The 12,468-nt window shown below is 41.2% G+C and overlaps 1 protein-coding gene across 1 annotated transcript in view; it reads right to left on the bottom strand.

Annotated features, from left to right (window-relative positions):
• Nucleotides 1-5,003: 5,003 nt before the first annotated feature.
• The window catches only part of qars1 (glutaminyl-tRNA synthetase 1), a 29,748-nt gene continuing 22,283 nt past the window's right edge, over nt 5,004-12,468 (bottom strand). The window contains exons 19-23 of the mRNA XM_062998537.1: nt 11,518-11,610; nt 11,136-11,263; nt 10,870-10,936; nt 6,306-6,428; nt 5,004-5,346 (exon numbers count right to left, since the gene is read on the bottom strand). Of these exons, the coding sequence (XP_062854607.1) occupies nt 5,296-5,346; nt 6,306-6,428; nt 10,870-10,936; nt 11,136-11,263; nt 11,518-11,610 (462 nt within the window). The 3' untranslated portion in view covers nt 5,004-5,295. The remainder of the gene's footprint in view (nt 5,347-6,305; nt 6,429-10,869; nt 10,937-11,135; nt 11,264-11,517; nt 11,611-12,468) is intronic.

Here is a 12,468-nt window from a genome sequence, read left to right on the forward strand (position 1 = left end):
TCCCTACATAGTGCACTAGATAGTATTTTAGATATGAATTTATGTTTCCTACATAGTGCACTAGATAGTGAATTAGACAATTGGTTTATGTTCCCTACACAGTGCACTAGATTGTATATCAGATCACGGATTTATGTTCCCTACATAGTGCACTAGATAGTGTATTAGATGATGATTTGTGTTCCTTACATAGTGCACTAGATAGTGTATTACATAATTAATTATGTTCCCTACACAGTGCGCTAAATTGTATATCAAAAAACGGATTTAATACGCGATCGGGGAATAAAGTCTGTGTCGTCTGCGTGCGCGGCGTGTGTGTCGCTCTTGGCTGCTCGTTCTAGATTCCGGGAGATTTTATCTGACTTGCGGGCATCAGGGAGCCGCTATGTACAGTATGTGCGGGAGACTCCCGGAACTTCCGGGAGACTTGGGATGTCTGGAAATGGTCATTAATCAGTTTGCCCTCACAAATAACCAACTTTATCATTAATCAAATAAAATGAAGTAAAGCCTTTACACACACTGAATTTAATTCAGTCTTCATCAGATAGTATTTTATTTTAGGTGCAGCAGATCTTGAATGAAGATTGGCATTGGATCTGGGACTAATGTGCATGAATAAAAGACTTACAATTAAACAGTTGGGGAGATACAGTAGATGCAATCACAATTCCAAAATTACATTACTTACTTGCATTGAAATTTTGCTCGTCTCTCTTTAAATGACTAAATGGCACTTTTTCTTGTTGACCATATCGCTAGCTGCCTACACCAGGTTATGTTTGACGAAAGCAAGCAGGTGCTAGCCCTCCCAGAACCCATTCAGATTACATTGCAGTGACTACAGTTGGAAAAAATGCCTTAACATGAGAGTCTGTGAGAGCAATATGGACGATTTTCAATCAGAATGAAATCACCCGAAAGGGGTGGTACTGTATGTAACAGAACTCGACAGAACTTGGTAGAATGTGACAGAAAAAATTATTCTTCTTCGCCCTTTGGTGGTGCATCGCCTGATCGTCCGATCGCCCTAAGGAATGAGCTGCCCCTGCTCAAAGGACTCAACTGGCCGTGTCTGAAGGAGGAAAAGACGCATGGGGTTTTTAATACTGTAATGGCAACCTATACAGTCTGGCTGAGGTAAACATAGGGCATGGTACAGCTCTCTGTAAGAATCCACCGTCTGGGATAAAAAAGTGACCAGCAACTAACTACAAGCAACATGGAGGGGGCAGGTGCTAGGCTGCAGTTCTGTTCTGTTGTTAGATTTGGACAAAAAAAAGGGGAGGGGGTGCAAAAGTAAAAAGAAACAGTACTGACTAGTTATTATTAGTTACAATTTCTTTTTACCCCCTGCTAACTTAATGCCACATTGGATTTACCTCAGAACTAGAATAATGGAAAGTCGCATTTTTGTTGTTTCTGATGTCCAAGTTGAGTCCAAGTGGATTACTGCTACCTTATTACATTTAATAGTGCAGTCATTTCCAAATAAGGGACACATTTCTCAGGTTTTCTGGTTGCAATTTGCAAACTCAAGAGTTACAACCTTTAGTGAGCCGTAGTGAGGGTCTATGGGGCCAGCAGCCACTGTACACAAGTCCACTGCAGCATGTTAACCACTCACACATTACCAACTGGAAGGTTTGAATCCCAGCTCTGCCATGCAGTCACTGTTGGGCACTGCAGTGACACTGACATGGTGGTGGTGTGTTAGTGTGGGTTGTGCTGGTATGAGTGGATCAGACACAGCAGAGCTGATGGAGGTTTTTTTTTAATGTTTTTCCCCCAATTTTTTAAATACCGTGTCCACTCACTGTCCACTCTTTTAGACACTCCTACCTAGTTGGTCCACCTTGTAGATGTAAAGTCAGAGACGATCGCTCATCTATTGCTGCTGTTTGAGTTGGTCATCTTCGAGACCTTCATCAGTGGTCACAGGACGCTGCCCACGGGGCGCTGTTGGCTGGATGTTTTTGGTTGGTGGACTATTCTCAGTCCAGCAGTGACAGTGAGGTGTTTAAAAACTCCAGCAGCGCTGCTGTGTTTTATCCACTCATACCAGCACAACACACACTAACACACCACCACCATGTCAGTGTCACTGCAGTGCTGAGAACGATCCACCACCCAAATAATACCTGCTCTGTAGTGGTCCTGGGACAGTCCTGACAATTGAAGAACAGCATAAAAGGGGGCTAACAAAGCATGCAGAGAAACAGATGGACCACAGTCAGTAATTGTAGAAGGTGGTTTTAATGTTATGGCTGATCGGTGTGTATCAGTGGCGATTTCTCTAAGACTGCAAGACTAAAATGTCAAAAATTAAATGGTCAAATATGTACAGTTGTTAACATTTCATCGACTACAAATGCGTTAGAACACGTTCATCTTGAAGACGAGTTCGTTCAGAATCAGCTACTTATCACAAATCGACTCGATTTTGTTAACTTAACGTTCCCGGAGCGTCGATGCATTTACCTGCAGACGCTGAGCGTCTCTTTGCTTCTATGGGGCTGCATGGGCAGGACTTCGAAACTCGCCGGTCATTGGATAAATGCCACGATTTTGTCCCGCCCCCAGATGCTGAGCGTCTCTGGGGGTGAATGGAGCTGTGGGTGGGTCTGGATGCTGAGCTTCTGCAAGATGATTGGAGGATCAGTGGAAAGGCTGAATCCCGTTTTGATTGACAGCTGTCGCTGGGAGCTTCAGTACCATCGCGGATTTTGCGAGTGAAGTCGGAAGACAAACTGCAACCCATTTCATGCCATTTTCTTGAAAACTAACAAAGGGGAGAATTTATACATTTATATATAAATAAATTGACAAATTTTATGATGTAAGCCGACAATGAGCTTCCCCTCTTTGAGAGACCAGCAGCCGCCACTGGTGTGTATGTATACAGTATATGTATAAATTACAAATAAAGGTATTCCATCTGCCCTAGATCTGTCTTTATCCTTTAACCAGCTAGCCCAGCTACTTTGGATGAGTGAGCATTACCCTGAAGTTGACTGGCACCCTGTCAATGGTTTGTTCCCACCTTGCGCTTAGTGTTTCATTGTGGTGCTGAAATTACTTTCACAAAATTTTAAAACCAATAATAAAAGTACACTTGACATTAATAGAAAGCAACATTTGTTACAATTTAAATGTATTTAAATTTTCTATTTTACATTACTCTAACATACATAAGGGAAATTATTTTATTTGCATAATACATTTTACACAGACAAACTGCTTGTTTACTGGCAGAGGCAGTCATATTTCCATGTAAAATCTCTTGATACAGTACTTTATACCACGTATCCCAACAAGTCTTCCCAATGCATTTGGGACAAGGAACTGATGCTTTTGATGGTAGTTTCCGATAGTGGACACTTTTTTCAGCACAAATATTTATTGGTAAGAGGTGGGATATAATTGTGAAAGTTTGTTGAATGGTTAATAGAACCTGGCCAGGGCTTTGTGAACAAGTATCAGATTACAATTGGGGAGACCCAATCACTCATTCATTCATTCATTCATTCACTGTTTTACCACTGCTTTATCCTGTTGAGGTTTGTGATAGGTCAAATTAATTGGGCTAAAGGCAGGAAACACCCTGGACAGGTCGCCCTGAACACACACACACACACACACACACACCTATGGCAATTTCTAATTAACCTTACTGCATGTTTTTGAACTTGTGGGAGGAAACCGGAGCACCCATAGTCATGGGGAGAACATGCAAACTCCAAACGGGCAGCACGGTGGTTAAGTGGATAGCAATGTCGCCTTACAGCAAGAAGGTCCTGGGTTCGATCCCCGGGTGGGGCAGTCAGGGTCCTTTCTATGTGGAGTTTGCATGTTCTCCCCGTGTTCTGTGTGGGTTTCCTCCCACAGTCCAAAGATATGCAAGTGGGGTGAACTGGAAATACTAAATTGTCCATGACTGTGTTCGATATAACCTTGAACTTATGAATCTTGTGTAACTAGTAACTACCGTTTCTATCATGAATGTAACCCAAAAGTGTAAAACATGACGTTAAAATCCTAATAAAACAAACTCCACACAGAAAGGACCTGGACCTTTTCATCTGAGCATCAAACCCAGGACCTTCTTGTTGTAAGGTGTCAGTGCTACCCACCGTGCCACCCCTCAGGTGAACATGATCAATTGAAATAAGACTTAGAATGCTTTTATTACATTTTGTTCATAAACAATTTGGGTGCAAATGACAACCTTGTATAACCATTTCACCCAGGGTGCCTATAATTCTGAATCTGACAGTAGAAAAGTATAATATTTTCAGTGCTAATACTGTGTTATCCAGATATCCAATTAGGTCAGTTGTTAATTAAATAATTTCTGTCACACCAAGACTTGAAGGTTATACATGCTCTAATTCCATCTTGCTTTATAACTGCAACCGCTTGTACAGGGGTATAAATAACTCGTCATTAGCTCATTTACAGTTCAAATGCTTACAGGCACAACAAGAGTGACCACAACACCCCGGTCTTGGCATCCCTCCCTTGGCTTCCTGTAAGTTACAGGATCTAATTCAAAATCCTTTTACTTTTTTCAAGTCTTTATATGGATCTGTACCATCTTACTTAAGAGACTTGCTCCAATTCAGTCCTTTTTCCCAGGTCTTTGAGGTCATCAGACCCATTGCTCCGGGCTGTGCCACATTCTTGGCTGAAGAAAAAAAGATGACCCGCCCTTGTAGTTGCAGCACAGAGACTGTGGAACTGCCAACCCTTGGACACTAGGTCTGCACCTTCCACTGCTGCTTTTAACTTTACATGAAAAGCTATTTTAGCTGTTAGCCTTTGAGCCTAATAGATTTCACTTTGTTTGAAACTATATGTGCCACATTCAGATGTGTTTTACTGGATTACTATGTACATGTACAGCACTTTGGGTTTAACTGTGCTTAACAAATATATACTAAGATAATCAATAAACCCATTCAACAATCTGTATATTTGTTTTCATAGCAAAAAATAAGTAAATCAAAAGAGCTTTTTTTATTTCAAAAGTCTTTAAAGGCAAATTCGATGGCAAAATTCCAGCAGTATGAAAGAAGCTTACAAACTCATGAGAACAAGAGCATTGCATATGTAGGTAACCAAACAAGACCTGCAGTTCCCACTGACTTTACTCTTTTAAACAGTACAAACATGATGGACTTATATACTTCTTATATTCCATTTTATCAATATCAATATCATATTCAATTCATAAAGCTGCTGCTCTTTGCTTGGTGGCTACGGGAGTCCAGCTGTGATCATCTTGACCAATCAGATTTTGCCAGGGTCTTCCTTCAGTGTAACCGTCCTGTTGAAAACCAGCTGAAGAGAGAATATGGACAGATATTAGCAAGGTAAAGTAAACTTGCATCCACATTGCATAATTTATTCTTCTTACTCTGTTTCTACATTTCCCCCCATTTCTCCCAATCTAGTCTTATTTTGGCCTCTACTGCTGCAATCCTCCACTCCCAATCTTAGGAGAGCCACAACCAAACAAGGCAGGTTCATGTTGGGATCCGTATTGTGTACGGAGAGCTCCATGATCCCCTGTCTCATTGTGCAGACACCCTTGATCAACCAGCAGAGGTCATAATTGCAGCAGTTATTTATTTATTTATTTGGCATTTTTTCCAAATTTTCTCCCAAATTACTTGCATCCAATTACCCCATTGCATTATGCTTTCTCTCTACTGATGCTGATCTCCACTGCTGATTGATGTGAGCGAGACTGTCACACGCCCCCTCCGACAAGTGTGCAGCAGCCGACTGCATCTTTTCATCTGCACGAGGCGAGTTCATATGTGGATCAGCTTTGTGTACGAAGAGCCACACCCTGAGCAATGCATTATCCCTTGTTCCTGTGCAGGCGCCATCAATCAACCAGCAGAGGTCGTTATTGCCTCAGTTATGAGGAGTCCCTTTGTGTAACATACAGAAATCAAAGGACCTACTTGTAATACCATAGGACTCCTTCAGATGTCTTGTGGAGTCCATGTGTCAGGTCAGAGCTGTTTTGACAGCACATTAATCATGTGGTCCTAATATTTTGGCTCATTGAAAATTCGAACGCAGTGTCTGTTAAATTCGAACAGGCACCAGTAAGGCTCTTGAACCCAGGTGTCTGCAGTGTTTGCAGCAGGGACAGACCGCCATATGGGGAATTACAGCAAAGCCGTCTACAACAGACTCCTACTGTCACCTGAACTCAGTTATTACAAGTGATGTCCACAAACTTCTGGTCATATGTGTTTCTGTGCATGTTTATTGCTTAGTTTTACCTTATCAGCTGTGCTATCTGGATCCACAGAGAAGTATCCCACTCTCTCAAACTGGAACTTATCAAAGACTTTAGCCTTGCTCACTGAACGGTCTATTAAGGCACTTATCACTTGGAGAGAATTCTGCAAATAAAAAAGGGAATAAATAATTTGATTAGAGCCACTCTATTTTGCCATTCATATGTTTTAACATTACTAATTCGATGATATTGAAAAATAAGTTGTGCAGGTACAAGGTATCCTGATTTTCTCTAATGTTGCACATTTAACTGTTTAAGTAATTTAACTAATTTAAACAAAACCTGACAAATGCAACTTATCTAAACATAAAATACAGTTTTAAATGGTTATTTCATGTATTACAGTTGCACAAAAGTAAATGTGATCAATTCACACACACCCATGCACGGCTGCATCTGTGGTGGGCTAGTGTAAATTAAGGCTAAATAAAATCAGTGTAAAGTTGGGTAAAGTGTCTGAACAAGCAGTAGACTGTTACAATACTTATTGTACATCAAAATGGACAATTTCTAAGGCTCTGGGTCTCCAGCAGACCACAGTGAAAGCCACAAAAAACTCTGAACATGGGTGTTTTGGACATTCTGGATGACTAAGAGGGACTTTTGGTTGGCCAGCCACTTCTGGAAAGATTCACCAGATGAACATCCAGGAAACTACAGGCCTCATTCACCCTTACACAAAAGCTGGGTAAAAGTAGCATCCACATAAACCAATGCTATCCTAAAAAAAACATAGAAGCTAGTCTCACATTTGCCGAAAACACCTTGATGAATTCCAAGCCTTTGGATAAAGGGTTCTATGAGCTAGTGAAATAAGGCGGCACAGTGGCTAAGTGGGTAGCACTGTTGCCTCACAGCAAGAAGGTCCTGCGTTCGATCCCCAGGTGGGGCGGAGTTCTGTGTGGAGTTTGCATGTTCTCTCTGTGTCTGCGTGGGTTTACTCCGGGTGCTCTGGTTTCCTCATGCAACGGTTTCCTCATCCACATGCAAGTGAGGTGAATTGGAGACACTCAATTGTCCAGGACTGTGTTTGATATAACCTTGTGAACTGATGAACCTTGTGTAATGAGTAACTACCGTTCCTGTCATGAATGTAACCAAAGTGTAAAACATGACGTTAAAATCTCAATAAACAAACAAACTAGTGAAATGAAAGTGGGGCATCCTGAAAGATTGGGTCCTGTTCCATCTTGCATAAAGCTAACCCAGCCAAAAGAACAGTATACAACAGTACAGTCAAACCAGTAGAGTATTCTGTTGTGTACCAGAAAATCCTGGAGAGCAACGTCTTTAGTCTGTGATCAGAGCCTCAAGCACTGTTGGGTTATGCAACAAGGCAATGATCCAACGTACAAGAGCAAGTCCATCTCTAAAAGGTTTGAAAGATTTGGTAGGGTAAAAAAAATCAGCTTAAAGCCAATAAAGTGCTGTTGCAGGACCTAAAACAGGCACTGTCTGCTTAAAATCCCATCCCTATTAAATTACTGAAAGCATTTGGTTGCAGCTGTGGTGATGGGTGATGCAGGTGTTGCATGACCTTTTTGTTACTTTAAAATTGTATTTTGTGTTCTATTATGTAATGTTATCTCATATTACAATCTGTCTAAGGATCTAAACTATCAAGTGCAAAAAATATATCTAAAATGGAGAAAATCAAGAGGGGGCAAATACTTCTTCATGACACAGTATTCTGAATGAGGTATATACACTTATCAGCCATAACATTAAAACCTACTTGTTTTTACACTCACTGTCCATTTTATCAGCTCCACCTACCATATAGAAGCACTTTGTAGTTCTACAATTACTGACTGTAGTCCATCTGTTTCTCTACATGCTTTGTTAGCCCCCTTTCATGCTGTTCTTCAATGATCAAGACTCTCCCAGGACCACCACAGAGCAGGTATTATTTAGGTGGTGGATAATTCTCAGCACTGCAGTGACACTGACATGGTGGTGGTGTGTTAGTGTGTGTTGTGCTGCTATGAGTGGATCAGACACAGCAGTGCTGATGGAGGTTTTTTTTTAATGTTTTTCCCCCAATTTTTTCTCCCTAATCTAGTCGTGTCCAATTACCCTGAATGCATCCTCTATACCGATTCGACCCTTCACCGCTGACTGAGGACGCCCCTCAACTGACATACGCCCCCTCCGGCACGTACAGTCAGTACAGACTGCATTTTTCACCTGCACGAGGGGCACTGTGTATGGAGGGCCACACCCACATCAGCATTATTCCTCAGCCCTGTGCAGGCGCCATCAGCCAGCCAGCAGGGGCCGCAGTTGCACCGGTTATGAGGACCTATGATCCGACTTTCTTACCCTCTAACCCTGAACAACAGTCAATCGAAAGAGCTGAGATTCGACACGATGTATTCAAAACCCCAACTCTGGTGCACTAGCGTACTTTACCGCTGCGCCACCTGAGCGGCTGCTAATGGAGTTTTTAAACACCTCACTGTCACTGCTGGACTGAGAATAGTCCACCAACCAAAAATATATATATAATAATAAATATATAAGTGGACATGGTATTTAAAAACTCCATCAGCGCTGCTGAGTCCGATCCACTCATACCAGCACAACACACTAACACACCACCACCATGTCAGTGTCACTGCAGTGCTGAGAATGATCCACCCCCCAAATAATATCTACTCTGTAGTGGTCCTGGGAGAGAACTGACCATTAAAGATCAGGGTGAAGGGGGTCTTACAAAGCATGCAGAGAAATAGATGGACTACAGTCAGTAATTGTAGAACTACTAAGTGCTTCTATATGGTAAGTGGAGCTGATAAAATGGACAGTGAGTGTAGAAACAAGGAGGTGGTTTCAATGTTATGGCTGATCGATGTGTATTCAGTACTACAACCCCTGGCAAAAATTATGGAATCACCACTCTTGGAAGATGTTCTGTCAATTGTTTAATTTTGTAGAAAAAAAATAAATCACAGACATGCCACAAAACTATCATTTTTCAAAATGTCAACCTTCTGGCATTAAGAAACAATAAAAAAAAGAAACAAATATAATAGTTGTGGTCAGTCACAATTGCTTTTTTTAGATCAAGTAGAGGAAAAAAATATGGAATCACTCAAATCTGAGGAAAAAATTATGGAATCACTCTGTAATTTGCAGTTTAAAAACAAAACATCTGCAGCAGATTAGATTTGCTAATTATTCTTCAGTTTAAAAAGAGTGCTTACACCTCGGAGAGCTGTTGCACAAAGCAGATTGTCATGAATCATGGTTCCAACACAAGATATGTCAGTTGAAACAAATGAGAGGATTATAAAACTCCTTCAAGAAGATAAATCATTGTGGAATGTCGCAAAAGATGTTGGTTGTTCCCAGTAAGCTGTGTTTAAAATCTGGACCAAGTACAAACAAAATGGGAAGGTTGTAAAAGGGAAGCATACTGGTAGACCAAGTAAGACATCAAAGCATCAAGATAGAAAACTTAAAGCAATATGTCTTGAAAACAGAAAATGCACAACAAAACAAATGAGAAACAAGTGGCCGGAAAGTGGAGTCAATGTCTGTGACTGAACTGTAAGAAATCACCTAAAAGAAATGGGATTTACATACAGAAAAGCCAAACAAAAGCCATCATTAACACCTAAAAAGAAAAGAACAAGGTTAAAGTAGGCTAAAGAAAAGCAATCGTGGACTGTGGGTGACTGGATAAAAGTGATCTTCAGTGATGAATCGCGAATCTGCATTGGGCAAGGTGATGATGCTGGAACTTTTGTTTGGTGTCTGTCCAATGAAATTTATGAAGATAACTGCCTAAAGAAAACATGTTAATTTCCACAGTTGTTGATGATATGGGCCTGCATGTCGGGTAAAGGCACAGGGGAGATGGTCTTCAATAAATGCCAAAGTCCACATTGAAATTTTGGACGCTTTTCTTATTCCATCAGTTGAAAGGATGTTTGGTGATGATGACTTCATTTTTCAAGATGATAATGCATCTTGCCATAGGGCAAAGGACGTGAAAACTTTCCTTCAAGAAAACATATAATGTCAATGGCATGGCCTGCAAATAGTCCGGATCTCAATCCATTTGAAAATCTCTGGTGGAAATTGAAGAAAATGGTCAATGACAAGGTTCCAACCTGCAAAGCTGATCTGGCAACAGCAAGAGACAGTTGAAGGCAGATTGATGAAGAATACTGTTTGTCATTAGTTAACTCCATGCCTCAGAGAGTTTAAACCATTATAAAAGCCAGAGGTGGTGCAACAAAGTAATAATGGTGCAGTGTTTTCTAATGATTCCATAATTTTTTCCTCAGATTTGAGTGATTCCATATTTTTTTCCTCTACTTGATCTAAAAAAAAGCAATTGTGACTGACCACAACTATTATATTTGTTTCTTTTTTTATTGTTTCTTAATGCCAGAGGGTTGACAGTTTGAGAAATGATAGTTTTGTGGCATGTCTGTGATTTATTTTTTTTCTACAAAATTAAACAATTGACAGAACATCTTCCAAGAGTGGTGATTCCATAATTTTTGCCAGGGGTTGTATATCACAATACTTACTGGATTGATGTCACTTAGGAAGCCAGCAGGAACTTCAGATGAATCCTCTGGGTTTTTGTGCTTGAAGCTGAAATGACAAGTAATGGTAGAGTTAAACCCACATGCACTATTTGGGCAAAAGTGTGTGGAACTGTGACCCTGTGCAAGCCTGCAATCCTCCCTAGCCAGCAAGGCTGCCATGTAACCAGCAGGAGTTGTTGAAGCGCACTGGGGAATTTTATATATTCATACTGCAAAGGAAAACAAAGGAAACTAAAATCACTTACAGGCGTTCATAGAGGCGCACTTCACACTTCAGGGGCTCGCTGACCCAGTGGATAAACGCTTTAGGTTTTTCAGCACAGTCTGAGCTGGTGCAGCTCACCTCCAGCTCCACCACCTTACCACTAGCATCCTGTCAGCACAACAGCAGTGTAAACACAGGAAATATTAGGCGTGGTTACATTTCAAGGAGCCTTCACAGCCTTTTGCACAGATAAAGCTTCAAATCTTTATATAAATAATAATCTGTAACATTGTATTACTGTACATGTCCTTCGTTTTGTAGCTGGTAAATTGCTGCATTAATCATAAAAACTGGAAAAAGAAAGACAGGGACACCTCCCACACCTGTCGCTCATATCATGTCTGGCTTGGGTCACAACTCACCTTGATGACGCACTGCACAGAGATGACGTAGCCCGCGTGCCTCAAACCAACTGGCTGATCGGGAGTTAGACGCTTATAGCCCTTCTCCATAACCTAAAAGAGAGCAGCATTGACACTTTACCACTACACCCCAACACCAGAATAACACATGCATGTTCACATGGGTTTAACTGGCAACTTACCAGGTTGGCATCATGTGTTAGAACCTAGTACAGTTGCCAGGTTATTACCAGGTGAGCTCATGTGTAAATAAGACAATACATTACCAGGTAAAAGATAATTTTACTCATAAAGCTGACCTTCTGTGAGGCTAGCAAGGCATGTAACACATTTTTGTTTGATATTCTTTTGTGACGTCTGTTTGAGTCATCGGTTCACTGGAGTCCTAGAGTCTCAAAGTCCCAGTCTGGCTTTTTAACCATTTCCATACAAAAATACACTATATTGCCAAAAGTATTCGCTCGTCTGCCTTCACACGCATATGAACTTGAGTGATATCCCATTCTTAATCCATAGGGTTTAATATGATGTCGGCCCACCCTTTGCAGCTATAACAGCTTCAACTCTTTTGGGAAGGCTTTCCACAAGGTTTAGGAGTGTGTTTATGGGAATTTTTGACCATTCTTCCAGAAGCGCATTTGTGAGGTCAGACACTGATGTTGGACGAGAAGGCCTGGCTCACAGTCTCCACTCTAATTCATCCCAAAGGTGTCCTATCGGGTTGAGGTCAGGACTCCAAGTTGAGGCAGGCCAGTCAAGTTCTTTCACACCAAACTCGCTCATCCATGTCTGTATGGACCTTGCTTTGTGCACTGGTGCGCAGTCATGTTGGAACAGGAAGGGGCCATCCACAAAGTTGGGAGCATGAAATTGTCCAAAATCTCTTGGTATGCTGAAGCATTAAGAGTTCCTTTCACTGGAACTAAGGGACCGAGCCCGACTCCTGAAAAA

Source organism: Trichomycterus rosablanca, chromosome 7 (assembly GCF_030014385.1).
Source record: "Trichomycterus rosablanca isolate fTriRos1 chromosome 7, fTriRos1.hap1, whole genome shotgun sequence".
In the NCBI taxonomy this organism is placed as follows: Eukaryota; Metazoa; Chordata; class Actinopteri; order Siluriformes; family Trichomycteridae; genus Trichomycterus; species Trichomycterus rosablanca.